The 17,943-nt window shown below is 63.1% G+C and overlaps 7 protein-coding genes across 8 annotated transcripts; 2 read left to right on the forward strand and 5 right to left on the reverse strand.

The window, feature by feature from the left end:
* Nucleotides 1–665: 665 nt before the first annotated feature.
* Nucleotides 666–3,951, reverse strand: CHLRE_11g467787v5 (uncharacterized protein). Its single transcript, XM_043067540.1, has 6 exons — nt 3,786–3,951; nt 3,236–3,418; nt 2,801–3,037; nt 2,321–2,616; nt 1,869–2,019; nt 666–1,532 (listed from the first exon to the last, which is right to left on the reverse strand). The coding sequence occupies exons 1-6, from the start codon at nt 3,792–3,794 to the stop codon at nt 1,308–1,310; spliced, it is 1,101 nt and encodes a 366-aa protein (XP_042919536.1). The 5' UTR covers nt 3,795–3,951; the 3' UTR covers nt 666–1,307.
* A 66-nt stretch (nt 3,952–4,017) lies between these two features.
* CHLRE_11g467788v5 (uncharacterized protein) lies at nt 4,018–5,131 on the reverse strand. The gene is made up of 4 exons (XM_043067541.1): nt 5,049–5,131; nt 4,830–4,895; nt 4,550–4,670; nt 4,018–4,371 (listed from the first exon to the last, which is right to left on the reverse strand). Exons 3-4 carry the CDS (start codon nt 4,651–4,653, stop codon nt 4,230–4,232), a joined length of 246 nt encoding a protein of 81 aa, XP_042919537.1. The 5' UTR covers nt 4,654–4,670; nt 4,830–4,895; nt 5,049–5,131; the 3' UTR covers nt 4,018–4,229.
* A 1,429-nt stretch (nt 5,132–6,560) lies between these two features.
* On the reverse strand, nt 6,561–9,721 carry CHLRE_11g467789v5 (uncharacterized protein). 2 transcript variants are annotated; one of them, XM_043067543.1, is made up of 8 exons: nt 9,639–9,721; nt 9,247–9,459; nt 8,588–8,905; nt 8,442–8,474; nt 8,102–8,319; nt 7,764–7,905; nt 7,187–7,564; nt 6,561–6,922 (listed from the first exon to the last, which is right to left on the reverse strand). In XM_043067543.1, the coding sequence occupies exons 5-7, from the start codon at nt 8,296–8,298 to the stop codon at nt 7,199–7,201; spliced, it is 705 nt and encodes a 234-aa protein (XP_042919540.1). In that variant the 5' UTR covers nt 8,299–8,319; nt 8,442–8,474; nt 8,588–8,905; nt 9,247–9,459; nt 9,639–9,721; the 3' UTR covers nt 6,561–6,922; nt 7,187–7,198. The 2 variants fall into 2 exon arrangements, with proteins under 2 accessions (XP_042919540.1, XP_042919539.1); XM_043067542.1 differs by lacking the exons at nt 9,247–9,459; nt 9,639–9,721 and having other exon boundaries at nt 8,588–8,811.
* Nucleotides 9,052–9,573, forward strand: CHLRE_11g467790v5 (uncharacterized protein). Its single transcript, XM_043067544.1, has one exon. The coding sequence runs from the start codon at nt 9,167–9,169 to the stop codon at nt 9,509–9,511; it is 345 nt and encodes a 114-aa protein (XP_042919538.1). The 5' UTR covers nt 9,052–9,166; the 3' UTR covers nt 9,512–9,573.
* CHLRE_11g467791v5 (uncharacterized protein) lies at nt 9,622–11,923 on the forward strand. The gene is made up of 4 exons (XM_043067545.1): nt 9,622–9,889; nt 10,010–10,169; nt 10,554–11,104; nt 11,426–11,923. Exons 2-4 carry the CDS (start codon nt 10,023–10,025, stop codon nt 11,460–11,462), a joined length of 735 nt encoding a protein of 244 aa, XP_042919541.1. The 5' UTR covers nt 9,622–9,889; nt 10,010–10,022; the 3' UTR covers nt 11,463–11,923.
* A 10-nt stretch (nt 11,924–11,933) lies between these two features.
* On the reverse strand, nt 11,934–15,001 carry CHLRE_11g467792v5 (uncharacterized protein). Its single transcript, XM_043067546.1, has 4 exons — nt 14,796–15,001; nt 13,436–13,526; nt 12,908–13,033; nt 11,934–12,620 (listed from the first exon to the last, which is right to left on the reverse strand). The coding sequence occupies exons 1-4, from the start codon at nt 14,939–14,941 to the stop codon at nt 12,384–12,386; spliced, it is 600 nt and encodes a 199-aa protein (XP_042919542.1). The 5' UTR covers nt 14,942–15,001; the 3' UTR covers nt 11,934–12,383.
* Nucleotides 15,002–15,085: 84 nt separating this feature from the next.
* CHLRE_11g467793v5 (uncharacterized protein) lies at nt 15,086–17,811 on the reverse strand. The gene is made up of 4 exons (XM_043067547.1): nt 17,528–17,811; nt 17,030–17,120; nt 16,564–16,680; nt 15,086–16,259 (listed from the first exon to the last, which is right to left on the reverse strand). Exons 1-4 carry the CDS (start codon nt 17,656–17,658, stop codon nt 15,969–15,971), a joined length of 630 nt encoding a protein of 209 aa, XP_042919543.1. The 5' UTR covers nt 17,659–17,811; the 3' UTR covers nt 15,086–15,968.
* Between the last annotated feature and the right edge of the window lie 132 nt (nt 17,812–17,943).

Here is a 17,943-nt window from a genome sequence, read left to right on the forward strand (position 1 = left end):
ACATGGCCCATGCCACGTGCAGTACCGCCGGGATGAGCCATGCAGCCATCGCGCTGTCATCACTATTACGCGGCCTCCCCGATTCCAGTACTTGCATTGCCACACGTATTCATTCCTCCCCATTTACATACTTGCTTTCCGCTCCGTCCACTCCGCCTCCATAGTTCCGTTCCAGCCCGCGCCAGCCCCAACCGCAGCGACAGCCAGCCGCCCAGCCCGCGGTTACTTGCTGTGCTGTTTTGCTTCCTGTCTGGCCCGCTGCTTCCTTCCCGGTTTCTTACGCTTCCACTCACTCCCTCCCTCACATGTGCTGCTGGACGACGGTGGCGCTGGTGTTTTCCAGGTTGGTTTCGGATGCCGCGCGCCCCGCAGCTCCGCTCCGCGCCAGCCCGCCAGCCGTCCGACAGCCTAGCCATCGCAACCTGGTTATATCAGTGATGGGTCGGCGGCGCTCCTCTATTGCCCGTGGCGTTTACCGTCTGGATGAGGTAACATGTCTGCTGTGACCGCCTCCTGCTAACCGGCCTTCTATGCGTGCTAGCGACTACAACTTCTCTTCGTGTCGCGCACATTCGCGTTCGCATTTCGACAGCACTGCGTTCATGTACTGATCGATCGTCTGCGGTTGGATCATTTCTGACTCTGAGGAAATTTGCTTCTGAAGGTACGCGTCGTAAGTTATATAAGCACGTTGACCTGGTTGAAGCACCAGAGAGACGGCGGGATCGCAGGTCACGGGTTGCAGTGGGTTCCGGTCACGGGTGTGCGTACGTGGTGCCAGTAGGGGGGGCGGGCCACGACGGTGCGGCGCCGTGCATGCGTGTCATGCACTCCCATCTCCCATCCCCCACTCCCATCTGCATGCACCGCAATCGTCGCAAACCATACAACAATCCGTACATCCTCCCTTACTTGCCATGTAAACTCAGTAACTTCAGAATCCCCGAACTCAACCCTCCCCCATCATACACGTTCCCCTGCCTGATGCTGCATGCATGCAGTTCAACCGGCAACTCACTGGCGGTGCGATGCACTTTAAACTATAGCTGTCCTTCTAGGAGGGCAACTGCAATCACAGCACCTCTCAATCCTCAAGGCAGGTCAGCCCGCCGAGCAAGTGCCCGTGTGGCGGCACAAGCTAGCTCATCAGCGCTCTTACTGAGGCACGGCCCTAGGCAGGGCCAGTCACACGCTTGACCCGCTGATTGGCACACAGCAAGTGAGCCCCACGCACGGCCCCACCCGTGCATAGCCGGCCGCGTATGTGGCGGCGCTAGCAGTCCTTGCTCGCTTGCGATGCTGGGGCCTCAGCGCGCTACGCCCGCCGCAGCAGGCGCCTGGGATGCGGCGGTCTTCAACTGCGCGACCTCGGCAGTCAGGCTCCTGACCTGTGCAATGAGCTCAGCCATGGTGACGGCGTCCACGCCGCGTGCGCCAGCGCCGTCGCCGCCACCGCCGCCGAGGCCACGGCCGCGGCGCCCTCCGTCATCACGGTCGCTGTCGCTGTCGACGCCACCGTTGTGGCGAGCCACCTGATGGTGACGGAGGGCGAATAGGTGGTAACCAGCAACTCATCAGCTAGCGAGCGGTAGGTAGGATCATGTGAAACAAGCAAAGTAAGGCGGCGGCGGTGGCAGAGCGCATGGTAGGCGGGTTCCAAGTGGCGAGCCGCCGCTGGGTCCGACGTACGTGTGACGCCGTGCGGCGCGCGTACGTGTCGGATGAGGACATCCTCAGTCAGCAAAGCTACACCAACGCGCTCCGTGCACGCAAGACCCCTGCTGGCTACGCACACACGCGCCCCCATCACCCGCCCAGTCCCCGCCGGCCCGCCCAATCCCCTCACCGCCCCGCACCCAGCACCTCACCTCCTTCATCAAGTCGTACAGCTGGCGCGCCACCCGCTGGATGTCCAGGGCGTCCCGCACCGGCAGCGGCACCGAGCCGTTCGCGCCGGGCCGCTTGACCAGCACGGTCTGGCCGCGGTTCTTGAGCTCCACCCAGCAGCGGTCCTGGCGCCTGCAGGCATGTACCGGGAGTGTCGTACGCACACGTACGGGAGCGCCACCAGCAGCTTACTTGGGGCTTAGGGGGCAGAAAGGTCGTGGACAGGTAGGCCAACTGGAGCAGGGCACGCGAGCTTACTCTGCTGCCCCAGTCGTGCGCTCCCTTGCAGCATGCAGGCACGCTGCCGCGTGTCAACCCCAGCAGGCCGGCCCTAGCCATCAGCCCCCGCGCCGCCCTGTCCATAATCCTCCGGCGGCCCTGCCAGCGGCCTGCCCCTCAAACCCCTCACCCCCCGGGCACACGTCCGACTCACGAGACGTCCTGGTAAGCGCCCAGGTGCCACCACACCGTGCTGGTGTGGGGGCCGCGCGGCACGCTCAGCGCGCGCGCGTAGGTGACGCCGCCGCCGCACTTGAGCAGGTTTGGCGCGTGCGCCCGCAGCAGGCGCTCGGCCCACACGTCGGCGTCATAGGCGAGGGCGGAGTCGTGGGCCTCGAGGGCGCCGGGCCGCACGGTGCGCCAGCCGGAGCCGTTCTCATTGTAGTCAGGGACGACAGCGGCGCGGGCGCGGGTGGCGGGTGCGTGGTGAGCCATGGTTGGACGGCTCTCCTGCGTGCGTGCGCGAGACGTATGTAACGCCCTCGCTCGGAAGGGCGAGACGTATGATTGAACCCGCCAAGCAACCCACCGGTGGCCGTTGCGGACACGCGCGGTGAGTGCTGGAAAGCCGCATGCCGAGCTAGCTATAGATTGCATTGGTTACAAGCTGCACCAGCTCGGTCAGACCCGCTACCTGCACCCGCAGCGCCGCCAGCTCAGCCACCACCTCCGCCAGGCCAGCCACCACATCCGCCAGACCAGCCGCCGGGGCGCAGGAGACTGCTGCGGCGGGGCCCGCGGCAGTGCCCGCAGCGGCGCCCGCCGCGGCGGGGGCGGCGGGCACGGGCTCCTCGGCGACCGGGCCAGCGGGGGCGGGGGCGGCAGGCATGGACACGGGCATGGGGAGGGCCAGGGGCGCCGGCCGCGCGACCTGCACAGCGGAGGGGCAGCAAGGGGTAGCGGACACACAGAAGGGTATGGGCACTGTACGGTACGGTTGCAACATCAGAACCTACCCAGGGGCAACCGGTATAAGGATATTTATGAGAGCTCGCAACCACCCAACCAATGGCTACCCTTCAAACTACGGTATTGAAGGGTTATAGATAACGGCGGGGCGGCTACTTGCCTCCTCCTCCTCCACGCTCTCCTCCACGCTCTCCTCCGCCTCACTCTCCTCCTCGCTGCTGCTGCCCGCCGCCCCTTCCTCCTCCTCCTGCTCGCCGCCGTTGTTGTTGATCAGGGCATCGTCGTTGATCACGGGGTTGTTGTTGATCAGGGCCGGATTCACAGCGCCGCCGTTGGCCGCCACCTGCACGTGTACGTACGTGCATGCACAGTCGAATGAAGAAGCAGAGGGCCAATGCAAACGGCGTGCGTGCGTTTGTAAGGAAGGGGTGGATGTGAGGTAGGGCCGGCGGGACGGGCGAGTCAGAGGCCGCCAGCGCTATCGCGCAGCCTCGCTCACCACCGCAGCTGTCCCGAGATGAGGTACGTGGTTGGCACGAGCTGGGTAGGAGCGCCCGTGGATGAGCTAGTAGTACCGACCACTGGCCACCGGTGCAACAACCAATGGTTTGCATGAAGGTCACCGCCGCAGCCAGTAACTAACTAGCTAGCTAGAAGGTGGCACGTAGGCCCACGCAGGGACGCATGCACGCATGCACGTACGCACACACCTGCTCCATGATGTGCGGAAGGTGGGAATCATGTCCGCGAAGGCCACCGGCAGCGGCTGGTCGTTGTCCTGGCCTGCCAGCTTCAGGCGGACAATGACGGCGCCGTTGCCCACGTCGGTCACGAGCACCCAAAAGCGGTCACGGCGCCTGCATACGGCATCACGACGGCCGATCAGTCAGCGGTGAAGAGGAAAACAGTGGGCCTGAGCTGCACCTGCGAGCGAGCGTGATGATGCTTACAATTTTACAGTAGGGGCGGTGCGGCATGTCGCGGTACCCTTCCCACATGGTTTACCCCACCCACCCACTGGCTGCTGGTTGCTGTAGCAGCGTACAAGCAAGCAGAGCGTGCTATTTCTACCCTTCCCATGCGCGCGCCGTCCCGCCCACCCCTGGCGAACTCCTACACACATGCGGCGGGCCCACGTACACCACAGCCGCCACTCACGTAATGTACTGGTGGGGGCCCACGTGGAGCCACAGCTGCGGGTGGCCGTGCCGCTTGGTCAGTGCAAACGCAGGCGGGCCGTCGTCGGCCGGCAGCTGCTGCGGCTGGTAGGTCTGGATCAGCTGCTCAACGTGGGGCCTGTTGCGATGACGTACACACGGTGCGTGCGTGGTTTTCAGAGAACGGCGGGTATACAGAGATAGCGGGCGGAAGTGCGCTTCGAGCTACCCGCTATTAATCAATTGCCCTGCCATTGCAGCTGTTGACCCTTGCTCGACCCAACCGATCCGCCCCTAAACAACCATGACGGTCTTACGTGGCCTGGGCGTGAACATCGGCGAGCGCGGCCAGCAGTTGGTCCGAATCCACGCGGACACCGAATCCGTTGTCAATAAAGTCAACTTGCACTGGAGCGGCCATAATTGCTGCAACAGGACCTGCAGGGTGGGGATGTCATGGGGGCGGGAATGCTAGCTTCACCCATCTGCGGCATTACTGGCGAAGCCAGCAGCAGCTCGCGCCCAGCAAGCACGCACGGGCCCAGTGCGTGCCCCCTAGTGCCCCACAACACAACCCCGCTACGCCACGCCACGTACGTGCTCACTGAACGTTGATTGGGGTAGATACGGTGGAGTAAGAAAGATTGAGGCGCTTGGCGGCACCTGTATCACACGTCCGGGCAAGTGGCAAAGGGGAAAGGAAGGGGAAAAGGGTCAGTGGGCTTTTGTCGTGTCGTAACGCGCGCACCAACCGCGGCCGGCCATTTCGGCAGAGGGCATAACACGCACGCTGCACAGCCGTGCGCGCTCACGCACCTCTCCACTGTAGCAGTAATAGCTATAATAGACTGACTGCGCTCCGGCTCCGATGACTAATAATAGGCTGCGCTCCGGCTCCGATGATAAGCCGGTTTGTTATGTCCGTATGTTCGCAGTCTAGGACCGACCGCCTCCTGCCGCGAAAGCCGTATGCCGCCACGCACGTGCTCATCCCAGATAACCAGCGGGCCCAGACATCCCGGCCGTTGCAATCCGCCGATCACACAGAGTGGCCGAGAGGAGGCGTGGACATCACGGGAGGAGGCAACACTGATGGCGGCGGCAACCTGCTGCTGCCGGATCCGGCTCCTCCGCCGACGGCGCCCCCCTCCCCAATGGCTGCCGCCTCCTCCCCTGCCATCAGCAAGCTTGCCACAAGCCCTAAGCCCAGCTCCACAGCCACCCACACAGCCTCCTTGTGCCGAGCGGTCTGCTGGCTTGGCCCCCCGCCTGCGGCCGCGACCACGGCCGGGCGCTGACGTGACCATGTGTCGCCGCTGACTCCAGTGAGGGCTTCGGCGAGCAGCGACTTTCTGTGCGCCTCGCGTTTGAAAAGCCCTGCTCCACTGCCTCCATCATGAAGTCGGAGCAGCTCGGCGGCAAGCGCGGGGCACAGCACCCAGTTGGCGCCAACGCGCGGCGCAATGAAGACGCCATGCTCGCGGTGCTCGGCCGCCCAGAGGCCGTGCCGTTGGAAATAGCCGCACTCCATGCAGCTATGCAATGTGTAGGGAAGGGTACTTTTGGTCAACAGGCTCGCATTTTTGTCTGGCACGCACGGGCAAAGTTTGTATGTTGCGCCCCTAGGCGTCCTCTGCCTGCATCTTAACTAAGAGAGCTAATACCGCTACGTACAATATCTTGCGGTGACAACGGCGAGCTCGCTTCGGAGTGGGATCCAACCGGATCCCCGCCTTCGATAAAAGTGGGCGGCCAGCTGGGCGGTGCCCTACTGCCCTTCCCAAAGCGATGCCCTAAGGCAGCGCTGTTACATCGCGATGACTAATACCGTATTCGCGCTTTGTGTTGAAGGGGTTTAGTAGAAATTTGAAGGGAAAGGTGCAGGAACAGCCGGGCCCGCTTGTGGATGATCCCGAGACATGGAACTGCATTTCGTTCCCGTTGCTTCGTGCCACCCCGCTGCCTTCTCAACACGTAATGCCCCGAACATAAACGTGTTTGTTATGCTTACCAGGTCGCTGATACAATCTGAGGGGCGACCCCAGGGGGAAGCCCCGTGCATGGTGTTTTGGCTCTGGTGCGAATCTCGTCTGGCTCAGTTGATCAGTTGACTTGGGTTTGTCTGTTGCGCTCCGTGGCACCTGCCTTCGTACATATGAAACAGTATTGTCTTGTGTAGTGGCGGTGGGCCAAGCCTCCTCACCTCCTTGCGAAGTCTGGATCCGAGCTGTCGCGGATTCGCGTTCAAGTTCTAGGCAGCAGCGTTCCCATTCCTGCATGCCAAACCCGCTGCGTGCCGAACCCGCTTGAGGCTCCGGGACAAGATCAACTCTCAACGGTTTACAACTTTGCCAGCAACACCGAAGCGCTGGCGGATTACATCCTCCTGGCCCTCTACGCTTGTAAGTCGTCGCTATAAGCGGTCCCTAGCGTATCAGTTTCCTGGCGATTCATGCAGGATTCAAACCAACATTCAAACTGCGGAGGCTGCACACGGCACACGCCTTGCCCTGTCCAGTCACACCCTGTCACACGCCTACAACATGTGCCGCGCTGAGCCCATCTCCAGCACCGTCAATGTCTCACGCACGGACACGTCCCATCGAGGCATCGCAGGCCACAATGAGGCGACGCGGCCCCAGGCTTGCTCCGGCCCATCCATGCTGGTGGGTCGCTTGAGTCCTGGCTGCCTGCAGTCAGTGCAGTGGGATGGAGCGGTGGGTGAGGCGAGAGCGAGAGGGGGAGCTCCAAATGAAACGATACGTTGTGCGAGTACGGCCCGGTCAGGGACTCCCTAGAGTACTTCCTCGGGCACCCCCACGGGTGCTCCCTCGTGGAAAGCTTCAGAAAGCCACAGAGCGGCTCCAACCATCCCGCCCGGAAGTGAGGTACCCAGTAAGGCCGCCACAGTGCCAAGCAGCCACACACACCCGGCGGCCACGCACCTATCTCACCTTGCTCTCGTTTTAGGCGGCGGAGGCGGCGGCCAGCTGCTGCTGCAGCAGCCGCACCGCCTTAGTCAGCTCGGTCATCGCGGCCGCCAGCGCCGCCACCGCAGCCACCAGGTCCGGGCTGCTGCCGGCGGCGGCGGTGGCGCCGGCGGCGGTGGTGCCCGAGGCAGACGGGCCCGCGGTGGGGGCGTGGGGAGCGGGGGAGGCGGGGGGAGCGGGGGAGGCGGGGGAAGCGGGGGAGGCGGGGGGAGCGGGGAAGGCGGGGGGAGCGGGGAAGGCGGGCGTGGGGGAGGCGGGCGCGGGCTCCGGCTCCGGGCCAGCGGGCGCGGGGGCGGAGGCGGGGGTGGACAGCCGGATGGGCGCGACGATTGGCATGCGAATCTGCACAGCGTCAAAAAAGCGTTTTAAGTGCATGGGGTGCAGACGCCTGGATGAGGGTAATGAAAGGTGACACGAACAAGGCCAGGGGGTCCGTGGGGGAGCGGACTTGCGGACCCCACCCGCCATGGGGCTACCAGGTCAGGTTCGCACGCAGAACCAGAAACCGCGGCAGGAGGAAAGGCGAATGGCGCCTCCGCACCTCGCGCATGTATTGCAGCAGTCGGCTCGCCTGCTGCGCCACCGTCTCAAACGTGCTGCTGTCCACCTTGTCACGCAGCGACCCCGCCACACCCGGCCCCTTGATGAAGGGATCAGCGTCGCTCATGACGATGTGGATGCCTCTGCAGGCGGGACGGGGCGGTTGTATGGATCGGGCGAATGTATGCAGTAAGAAAGAAGCGGCACGCTGGACAATGGTAGCTCTTGAGGTGTGTAGAGCAAGGGAAAGAAATGGCACCTCGCCCACCATTTAAGACCCTGCCCCGACACGTGCACCCACAGCCGCCCAAAGCCTACGCGCTCCTTCCCGCCACTCACTTGCCCAAGTGCCACCAGGCCTTTTGGGGGGACCCGCGCAGGATGCCCAACCAGAAATCGCCACTGCCCACAAGCTTGAGCTTGCCCAGCAGGACGTTGGCGGCACCCAGCGCGTCCACCGCCAGGTCGCGACGGCTGGCCATCAACTGGGAGAAGCTGACGTTGTCATAGTCGCCGTTCTGGGTGTAGCGTGACATGGTTGCAGTTCAGCGCAGGTACTGCGCAGGTGGGATCAAGGGGGTTGGGCATGGGACCGTGGAGGCGGTATGGGGACTGGGCCGTGTAGTAGGGTCACGAGAGTCAGTCCCGAACGCCCGGAAACCGGTACGCGCCCGCATACCTGTGCTGGTATTCCGGGCTTTGGCGTGTTAGCCTGCGGCGAGGAGCGTTGTGGGGTTACGAACGTCACAGCCACAAGCAGTCCTGAGCAGCACGACGCACGGCCGCAAACGCCCCCAAGCGCCCCCCAAACGGCTCCACACGCACCTGCTAGTCGACCTAGACGACAACACAGCAGACGTAGTCGAGTCGAGCGCTGTACAGCGCTGCTCTGCTTCAGGTGGGGCTGGCAGCAGCGGGATGGCGAAGATAGGTGGGTGCCAGCACTCGCGCGAGCTCTTGAGCGTGGACCCGTGAACTATCGATCTTCGGGCGCGCCCATGTCGCACGGTCCAACCTCGGCCGGGCGTTGGCTCCGGCGCTTCGACTCCACCTAGGCTGCCGACCCATTCAGTCCAGGCACCACTGATGCAGGCAGCTGAAACGCAAGGGCGGCCTGGGCAGCCTGAAGCGACACGGGAGGCACTGGGTGCCGGAGGCGAGGAGGCGGCGGGGCGGGCCGGGGCGGCGGGGAGATTCAAGGAGGGGCCGATGGGGCGCGCGTGCCTGGCCGGAACGCTTGCTGTGCCTTGCCCACCGTTCGCCACGCCTTGGCAGTCACTGTCTATTATCTGATGCGTGGTCGTTGTTGTCGTGGTTTGACCCACCCACCCGCTGAGCATCCCGTTACTGCAGCAGCTGCTAGTGCGTAACGCCAGAAGGGGTTGCTTAGGGCCACAAAGCAAAATGCCGTCTCGCGCGGGCGACAGCATCAGCGCAGCAGCGGCCCTGCCCTCCTACACCGTCAACGACAAGGGCTTTCTCACCGTGCGCCCCGCCGCGCTGCAAGACTCCCACGCGGACCTGGCCGCGCGGGCCGCCGACGCCGCGGCCCTGCTACTCGCCGCCTATGCGCCGGACCGGCTCGGCGGCGGCCCGCCGGCGTCTTCTTCATTGTCGCCTTCGACTTTGCCGTCCGCCACGTATGCTCTCAGCATGATGGTCCACAGCACCAATGTGCTGTGGTGGCACCTGGGGCCCTATGACGAGTGCAGGTGCGGGGGGCGGGGAGGTGAAGGACGTGGATCGTGAGTCGGGGTTCGGGCAGCGCGGGTGTTCCGAGCAGCTGGGGTTTTTGACCGGCCTAGACCTGGGACCTGAGCCATACCGCGAATGTCTCCCGCTATGCTCGACGTGCCAGAAACATCATCCGTCATACCTGCACTCTGAAGGGCCGCACAGACTAACTGCTGGTTTGGTGCCGAAAACAGTCCGCTGTTGAAACCGCCTGAATTCAGACACTATGTTGCTGCATAGTCTCCATAGTTGTAGATATCTTGTTGAAACGTCAGAGAGGCTTCTTACGGAAGCATTTGCCGAGCTGACACTCGATGTCTTTGAACGTCGCGCCTTCGCTTGTGGACCAGCTGGCGTTTAGGGAGAGAATGTATTTAATACACAGCCAATGAGGTTCGCACGGGATGTGAACTTGATGCCGCCACCTCTCTCCCACCCGGCCACCCCCTCCTCCTCCCGCGCTGCCGCCCCATCTCTCACCCCCTATCCCCTATCCCCTCGCCCCCTGGCCAGCCGCTCTCAGCGCATGTGGGTGGTGGTGAGCGGCGGCGCCACCCCGGGCGGCGTCACCGCCCGGCTCAAGCTGCCGGGGGGCGACCGCACCGTGCCGCTGGCGGAGCTGGGCCCGGGGCTGGAGCAGGTGGCGGCGGAGCTGCACACACTCATGGCGCAGGTGGGGGAGGTGGGGGGGGGGAGATGGGAGGGGAAAGAGGGAAGGGGGGGAGAGGGAGGGGCGAAGAGGGAGGGGGGAGATGGAGGGAGAGAGAGGTAGGGGGGATAGTGGGTGGGGCTGCATTGGAAGGAACTGGGGCTTAGTGGCAGTGACACATCTCGTTGGATATATGTACGGTTGCGGAGGATGGTGGTGGAAAAGGGGGGGGAAGTCTGGTTTGCATGCGGCTTTCGTTCATGGCGTTTCGCGTTGCCCCCACGAGCACAACCGAGTGGCCCAACAACCCCTAACCCTGTCTCATCGCACCAACCAAGTGACCCGGCAGCAATGGGGCGCGCGACCGTGTCGCTCACAAATAACGCATGTCTGACATGCGCCACACAGGTGGTGCGCTCCTCCCAGCAGCAGCAGCAGCAGCAGGAGCCGGCGGCGGCGGTGCGGGCGGCAGCCAGGGCAACCGGCTTAGGGTTGGGGTTGGGTGTGGGCGGCATTGAGGAGGTCCTTCAGAACATTCGCAACATGCGCAACACACACAGTAACAATGGCACCCGCAGCACCAGCAGCACCGGCCGCAGCACTGCAACTGCTGCCCCCACCTCTCCGCCGGAGGCGGGTGCGCTGCCGCGGCCCTCACCCGGCCTCATGACTGGCATCGGCGGCAGTGGTAACGGCAGTAGCAGCAACGGCAGTGGCAGTAGCAGCAACGGCAGTGGCAGTAGCAGCATGGTCGCCGGCTCTGTCTCAGGCATGTCGCTGTCTTCAGCTGGGGGTGGCATTAGCATGGGCAGCAGTAGCAGCAGCAGCAGCAGCAGTAGCCGCATGGAGGCGCTGGAGATGAGGGTGGAGGCGCTGACGGCGGCGGTGGAGCAGCTGACGCTGCTGATGCTGCGGCAGCAGCAGCACACGCAGCAGCCTGTGGCGCCTCACACGCCGCCGTGAGTGATTACCGTATTACTATGCGGGAGTACGGGGTCGAGGGGCATACATGTGAGCCACTAGCTGGGTGAGGGGATGCAGCGGGGCACAGGCGGCCACAGGGGGTCGTGGTGCCTTAAGGACGGAGCTCTTGAATGTGTGCTCCTGGCAATGGCCGGCCCTGCCCTGACCTGCCCTCGCGAAATGTGTGTGCATGCCCACGCGGCAAGTTCTGTCCGCTGCTGCATGTGTACTGTGCCCGCTGCTGCGGGTACTCCCTATCGCAATAAATCGCCCTCGATCCCACACCCTACCACACCGTAACACACAAACACACACAGGTCAAGCAATGCGGACCGCCGCGAGCGCTGGCGTTAGTGCATGCTGGCGCTGGCGGCGGCGTTGCCTAGAGGCTGGCGTCAGTTAAATGACGCTGGAGTGGGGTTACTGGCCTCACGCACGTACGGCAGGCGTGGCATCTGGATCTGGATCTGGATCTGACGGTTGGCTGCTGGACGAGCGAGCGTGCCAGCTAGGATAGGGATCAGGGAAAGCATACGTGGGCAGCAGGGCAGCAGCGAGCAATGAGCGCCATGCATGGGCACCGGTCGGCGGAGCGCTTCGCTGCACCAGTCACCACCTGGGTGCTTGGAACGAAAGCACGAGGACAGAGTGCTGTAGCCGAGAGTGTGTGATGACTGCGGGCGGGTAGTTGTGAAGGCGGCTGGCAGTTCGGAGTTTGTACCTGTGTGAGAGGTCTCGCACGCTGCTGCACTACTGCTGAGAGCTGCTGACGGGTGACGTCGTGGTGTGCCGCCCCCGCGCTACCGTATCTCATTGAGAACCCGGTGTTCTGCACTTTTACAACGTGTTTTACGCAAGCAGTCAAGCGCTTTACTCACGTGTTCTACTCGTGTCTGTGTCAAGGCCCAACGCATTACAACAGTCTCAGTACATCACACGCAGCACGCAGCGTGCGGGGAGACACCTCTCCATCGCCTTACTTCCTGACAGCACCGTCGCACCTGCCTCTTTGAGTACCCTCGCCGCATTATTGGTGTCAGCGTGCATGTTGCACAGCACAGCGCAGCAGCATTGGGCCGCAATGCGGTACACCCATCCCATCTATCCGATGCTGATTAGCTCCAGCGAGATAGCCTCGCGCTCTCAACTACCTCCATACCCGCAACTCCGGCCTGCCAACTCGCGCTACCTAACACGCTGCCTGATCCTTCACACCTCAACACCCCCAGCAACGCACTTCCCCCAGCCTGCCGTGCGCCTCAGTGCCTACCGTAGCTAGGCAACTGCTACCCTCTGCACCACCGCCGCCGCCCCTCCCGCCGTCGCCGCCACCGCACCCACGCCCGCCGCCTCCGCCTCCGCCTCCTCCTCCGCCAGGTCCTCCTCACAGCCGGCGCAGCGGCAGGCGGCGGCGGCGGCGCGGGCTGCGGTGCCGCCACGGCCGGCGTGCGCGCAGCACACGCACACAGGCGCCTCGGTGAGGCGACTGCCGCAGCAGCTGCAGCTGGCGGGCTGCATTGGGGTGATAGATGGGGGCATGGGGTGATGAGAGATGAGTGATCACAGGTAGGTAGCTAGGCGGTGTGTGTGCGCCATCCACTGAATGAACGCAGCCGTTTTATCGGCATGGACAGCAGACAGCCCCACGCACCTTCTCAACCCGCGCTCACCCACAAGCCCAAGAGCCTGTGCCAACATCTTCGTCCAGCTGTCCGAGTCCCCTCCCCCTGTCCCCCTGTCCCCCTCCCCCTCTCCCCTGCCCCTCTCCCCCTCTTCCCCCCTCCCAGCCCCCTCCTCACCTCGTACGGCTGCTGGCCGCATCCCGCACACGGCCGGCCCGGCACCAGGTGCGGCGGCCCCTCGCCCTCCAGGTCGCGGGGCCGGAAGTAGACGTCCTGCGCCGACTGCAGGTAGGCCAGACGAGCCTGTGTGTGTGGGGGGGGGGCGTGTGTGTGTGGTATGATGGTTTAGGTATGGGTGTTGGCTCATGGTGGTGGTGGTGGGGGCAGGTACTTGCCACATACGTCCCGTGGTCCCCTACATGACTTCGACGTCGGCATGCGCCAACATACCAAGACAATCTACTCATTTACGCAACCCAATCCAGGCCAATCCAATGCCAGCCAGTCATGCGTACGGCTATCCTGCATCCGCATCCTCCCAGCCGCCAGCGCCACGCCTAACCCCCCCCCTCACACACACACCCCACACCCACCCACCCCACACACGCACTCGTTCCCAGGTCCCGCCCACACGTACACCCACGCACCCGCACACCCACACACCCAAACCCGCTCCCTCCCTCCCCGCCCCACCCTTCCCTCCACCTGGCAGTGGCTGGAGCTGAGCGCCGCCTCATTGGTGTCCTGGGCCAGGCGCCGCAGGCACTCGCCGCGGGGGGCGCTGCACCAGATGTACCTGTGCGGATACGGAACAGCGCGTGTTAAAGAGGGGATGATGGGGTAATAGGGTGATGGGGCGATAACGGGAGGCGATAGGGTGACAGGTGGGGTTCATCCCGCCTTGCCCCGATAATCCACGCCAGGCCCTACGGGCCGGCGTTTCGATTATTATCATTATTATTCCTATATTATAAGAATAATAATAATAGAAACCGGACTTAGCCGCGCGGGCGATCCTCCGGGGTGGGGGCGGGGCCGGGGCCCCGGGCGTGAGGGACCCAGCTTTGTTGCGGGGGGTTCATCATTGCGTTGCGCAGGTGCAGTGCCACGTCCGCCGTGGGTGGGTCAGCGCTCGTATCTTCCTTCGTTCGGAACGAAATTTGCCCCAAAAGGCCTCTGGCGGACGAAATTGTTTTGATCTTGACTTGACTTGGAATTTCGGCCAAAACGCACGGGATTTTGGGGGGTCTTTCGGCAAACAGACGAAGACATTTTTGGGATTTCGGCCACTTTTGGCCAAGGACAGGGGGTTCCAGCGGCTACTCCACGGCCGAAACCTGCGTGGCATATGGTAAGAAGTCTCAAAGGGCTGTATCTATGGGTGTTGACGGCGGGAGACAGGGTTCCCCTGGCGGGAGAGTGAGGTTGGGTCGGCGGGAAGCAGGGGAGGAGTGGGCGTGTCGTGTCGGTGTCAACATCGTGCGGGTCGGGGCGGAGCCCCCGGAAAAATTTTGGGGTTGAACGAAGCGGCGGCAGCCTGTTTCGTCAACTGAACGAAGCCATTTTAAGGAATTCGGCCACTGACGCCGCCCCTGCCTTCGTAAGATACGAGCGCTGGGGTGGGTGCGGACTGAGGGCATGTATGGGGGTGGAGGGGTCAGGCGCAGCGGACGATGCACGCTGTTGAGGTGGTCAAGGCTATGATTGGCAAGCCCGGATGAGAGGAGCTGGGCAGCGACAGCTTGCGACGGCTGGCTATGCCGCGCGTGGGGAGATGCCCGGAAGATGGCGTGGAAAGAGTGCGACTTTGCGAGAGCCCACCGAATGCCCACAGCCATCGTAAGCTACTGTAATCATTGCGGGCATCATGCATGTGCCCCAATTTTAAGGGCCAAAGGCGCAGTCATCCGCGTCGCAACGTCAGTTGGTGCAACACTCGCTTTTTGCCCGTTTGGCGATCGGTCGCCTGATTGGCGGTACAAGTTCATCCCATAACGCCTTTGTGCGCTGGCCGAATTGCACTTGCGCTGCACGTGCGGCCGGGCCCGAAAACGGCATCATTTACCTGACGCCAAAGCCTCGGCGGTCCGCCAGCAATTCCACCAGCGAGCGCTGGGCTCGGCCAGGTGCGAAGAAGGCCTCCGCGACCAGTGACATCTCAGGGGCTCGCAGGATTTGGTCCTCAATCCGCTTTAGGAACACCTGGCGCATCGCCGTGTGCGTATGTGCGGCCGATTCAAATATTGGGTCGAAATCATCTGGAAAATCCAGGAAGGGCAAGCTGCTGAGCACGGGGTGGCCGGTGCGGAAGTGGGACTTGCCCGAGCCTGCTACGCCCCCGATGCAAAATATAATGGGCATGTTAAATCGATACAGCAGTAGGAGTTATAAAGACATCAGGGCTCAGTAAAGTAAAATGGGCCAAAAGGGTTTCCGTAAGACCAATCTCGTGCCCCCGTGACGAGACCCCTTAACGACAGCCACCCAGCCTACTCCAGCCAATCCGTGCCCACGGCACAAAACTGCAGCGCTTATCATTCGAAGGAAATCCGGTATGCCGGTGCACACGCTCCACTCGCACGCACCTGCGCCCATTCCCAGCTTACTTTCCCAGCTCAATTGCTCGACTGCATCCGCCAACTCATATGCACGCAAACCTACATACAACAACGTGAATAATGTTGTTTATGCCCCGCTTCTTGTAACATTGCGCACCCAGCCATTTGCACTCCTGCCGCCTACCGCGCGCATGCCTCAGCCCTGCAATCGGATACGTGGCCTCACCCTTCCTGATAAAATCAACGCATGTGCCGACCTGTTCCCGTGACCTGTTCCCCACAATCCATCCTGCTGCACCTCAGCAGCCAATGCACCCGTCTGCATCCTGCTTTACCCGTCCCACATTTTGGACGCCACACCCCGCCCCCCGCACCCTCCCGGCAGAACCCCGCCTGCCGCATCCTGCCGCGTCCTGCGTGCAGGACCCCGCCTGCCGCATCCTGCCTCCCACAAAATGTCACGCCCTGCCTGCCACACACCAACGAAGCTGATATTAGCTCGCAGTACACCCACCCATAGCTTTTCCTTTCGCACGCCCCAAGTCTCCGGTGCCCTTCAAACGGTCTCATTGCTCAGATCGCTCCAAGCCACACCCACCTGCAGCGCACCACCTACCTACCCAACCAGTTCAACAGCTGTAATCACGGCAACACCGTGCAGCAACACCCAACCCACACACTCAGTAGCTGTAATCACTGTTGCTATCGGTGCTGTAACCACTGCCGCCGCCGCCGCCGTAGTGCCCGCCATACCCATCATCGTCATAGCTCCCGCTGCCGCTCCCGTCTTCGCTGTAGTAGTACCCGCCCCCGCCGCCACCGCCGCCGCCGCCGTTGCGCCGCCACCGCCGCCGCCGCCGCGCCTCCCGCTTGCGACAGGCCGGGCAGTTGAAGCAGTCCCCGGTGGCGGCCGCACATTGGCGACAGATGGGCGCGGCGGTGACGTCGTCGCAGTGCTGACAGAGCGGCGGCTGCGGTTGTGTTCGTGCGTGTGTGTTTGCGGCAAGCACAAGAAGGGAGGGTCGAGTTGGTGTACGTGCATCAATGAGTGTGAGCAGCCATGTAAACGGTAAAGGATGATGGCGGAAAGTACGGGCTTGTTTCCTTCTATGGTTTAGGGTCTCCCTATCTATCCGGCACCCCGCGGCGTCGCATGTGGGCCATGCGCCTCCGCCTCTTGCCTCCACCCCCTCCCTCCGCCTCCATCCTCCACCTCCTCCCTCCAGCTCCTCCACCTCCTCCGCATCCCTCTCCTGCATGTCTCCTCTCGTTCACCTGGTACGGCCGGTCGCGGCAGTGCGCGCACGTGCGGTCAAGCAGGTACGGCTCGTACTCGCCCTCCTGCTCCGTGAAGTAGCCGTCATGCAGCTCCTGAAGGGAGTTCATACGAGCCTGTAAGGCACGTGCGTGTGTGTACGGCATGTGTGTGCACGCGTGTGATTGTGTGTATGCGTGTCAGTGTGTGGAGATGTGTGTATGTGTATTTGTCTTTGTTGGAAAGTGAAGATTCATGCGTGTGCCTTAAGCGAGCTCTGAGGCGGAGGCAAGGCGGCGCCACCACCTGGGGCTCAGCCGCCACATGTCGTGCCCTACTCAAACCGGCACGATACAAGACCCAAACATCAGTGCTATGCAGTTCAGTGTAGTTCAGGTCAGTGCAGTTTAGTGCACCCCTGCATTGACAGTCCCCCACCATCGATCAAGCCCTCAGGCCACCCCCAGCAGGCCACTCCCAACGCACGTTGAAGCGCTCCCAGTCGTCTCGGCCGCAGCGGTAGTCCTCATCCACGCGGTCCATACACACGTACCGCGGCGCGTGGCACCAAATGTACCTGGCGGGAGAGTGTGGGGGAAAGCGGTGAGGGCAGGGGATGTGGGAGGTTGGGAGCAAACAAGAAAGAGAGGAAGTCAGGCAGGCAGGTGAGCAGGAAGCAAGTGGCAGCGCGCACGAAGCTGGACCAATAGATGAGGCACGTGGTTGTGAAAAGGCAGAGTACGGTAAGGGGCGTGTGCTGGGGTGGAGGGGGGGAAGGGAAGCTGTGAAAGAGGCCGCCGCCGTACGCCCGCACGGTGACTCGGGGATGATCGAGGGACCTCCTGTTCGTCACCTCCCCTGGTCCGCCTCCCCCCTCGCCTGGCGCTCCACGCTTTCCGTCGAACGCCGCGCACGGCGAGCGACTCGGGGGCGTGCCCCCTCCCCGGCGAGCACCATTCAGCCTCGTTCAAGTCTTGCGCTCACCACACATCAAAGCGGTACATGTGCGCGAGCTCGTCGATTTCCTGCCGCTGCAGCTTGCCGGGCGCGAAAAAGGCCTCGGCGATGATGCTCTCGCCCGGGAACATGCGCAGCTGCTTTTCGATCCTATCCATCCAGATGCCTCGTGCCTCATCTCTATGAAGTGGTCCGTATTCGTCATATACGTCTGCAATGTCGAAGAGTGCAAGCCGCGCAAGCGCAGGATTCCTTCTGCGCAGGTGCGACTTGCCGGCGCCGCTGACGCCGCCAATGCAGTATATGGTTGGCATTTCCTATAGAAGAGTGGAACTGCATAGCGCCTGGGCCGAGGTTGTGACCCTGGATGGCGCCTGATGGCGGCCCAAAAGCCGTGCCTCAACTTCCTCCCCTCCTCCCACGCCCGTGCCCCCCCACCCCAA

The sequence above is a fragment of the Chlamydomonas reinhardtii genome, chromosome 11, assembly GCF_000002595.2.
Source record: "Chlamydomonas reinhardtii strain CC-503 cw92 mt+ chromosome 11, whole genome shotgun sequence".
Lineage (NCBI taxonomy): Eukaryota > Viridiplantae > Chlorophyta > Chlorophyceae > Chlamydomonadales > Chlamydomonadaceae > Chlamydomonas > Chlamydomonas reinhardtii.

What these genes read in the sequence shown, in the direction of transcription:
- CHLRE_11g467791v5 (XM_043067545.1), top strand. Translation starts at nt 10,023, where the DNA reads ATGTGGGTGGTGGTGAGCGGCGGCGCCACCCCGGGCGGCGTCACCGCC. An exon ending in TGCACACACTCATGGCGCAG is followed by an intron (nt 10,170 to 10,553) that starts GTGGGGGAGGTG and finishes TGCGCCACACAG; the next exon opens with GTGGTGCGCTCCTCCCAGCA. An exon ending in GTGGCGCCTCACACGCCGCC is followed by an intron (nt 11,105 to 11,425) that starts GTGAGTGATTAC and finishes AAACACACACAG; the next exon opens with GTCAAGCAATGCGGACCGCC.
- CHLRE_11g467792v5 (XM_043067546.1), bottom strand. Translation starts at nt 14,941, where the DNA reads ATGCGCCAGGTGTTCCTAAAGCGGATTGAGGACCAAATCCTGCGAGCC. An exon ending in CGCCGAGGCTTTGGCGTCAG is followed by an intron (nt 13,527 to 14,795) that starts GTAAATGATGCC and finishes GTATCCGCACAG; the next exon opens with GTACATCTGGTGCAGCGCCC. An exon ending in TCAGCTCCAGCCACTGCCAG is followed by an intron (nt 13,034 to 13,435) that starts GTGGAGGGAAGG and finishes CCACACACACAG; the next exon opens with GCTCGTCTGGCCTACCTGCA.
- CHLRE_11g467788v5 (XM_043067541.1), bottom strand. Translation starts at nt 4,653, where the DNA reads ATGGCCGCTCCAGTGCAAGTTGACTTTATTGACAACGGATTCGGTGTC. An exon ending in GATGTTCACGCCCAGGCCAC is followed by an intron (nt 4,372 to 4,549) that starts GTAAGACCGTCA and finishes TCATCGCAACAG; the next exon opens with GCCCCACGTTGAGCAGCTGA.
- CHLRE_11g467787v5 (XM_043067540.1), bottom strand. An exon ending in AGAGCGTGGAGGAGGAGGAG is followed by an intron (nt 3,038 to 3,235) that starts GCAAGTAGCCGC and finishes TCCGCTGTGCAG; the next exon opens with GTCGCGCGGCCGGCGCCCCT. An exon ending in TGTACGACTTGATGAAGGAG is followed by an intron (nt 1,533 to 1,868) that starts GTGAGGTGCTGG and finishes CGTCACCATCAG; the next exon opens with GTGGCTCGCCACAACGGTGG.
- CHLRE_11g467793v5 (XM_043067547.1), bottom strand. Translation starts at nt 17,658, where the DNA reads ATGGATAGGATCGAAAAGCAGCTGCGCATGTTCCCGGGCGAGAGCATC. An exon ending in ATGTACCGCTTTGATGTGTG is followed by an intron (nt 17,121 to 17,527) that starts GTGAGCGCAAGA and finishes CTCTCCCGCCAG; the next exon opens with GTACATTTGGTGCCACGCGC. An exon ending in GCCGCGACCGGCCGTACCAG is followed by an intron (nt 16,260 to 16,563) that starts GTGAACGAGAGG and finishes ACACAACCGCAG; the next exon opens with CCGCCGCTCTGTCAGCACTG.
- CHLRE_11g467790v5 (XM_043067544.1), top strand. Translation starts at nt 9,167, where the DNA reads ATGCCGTCTCGCGCGGGCGACAGCATCAGCGCAGCAGCGGCCCTGCCC.
- CHLRE_11g467789v5 (XM_043067543.1), bottom strand. Translation starts at nt 8,298, where the DNA reads ATGTCACGCTACACCCAGAACGGCGACTATGACAACGTCAGCTTCTCC. An exon ending in GCCTGGTGGCACTTGGGCAA is followed by an intron (nt 7,906 to 8,101) that starts GTGAGTGGCGGG and finishes TCCCGCCTGCAG; the next exon opens with AGGCATCCACATCGTCATGA. An exon ending in TGCTGCAATACATGCGCGAG is followed by an intron (nt 7,565 to 7,763) that starts GTGCGGAGGCGC and finishes GACGCTGTGCAG; the next exon opens with ATTCGCATGCCAATCGTCGC.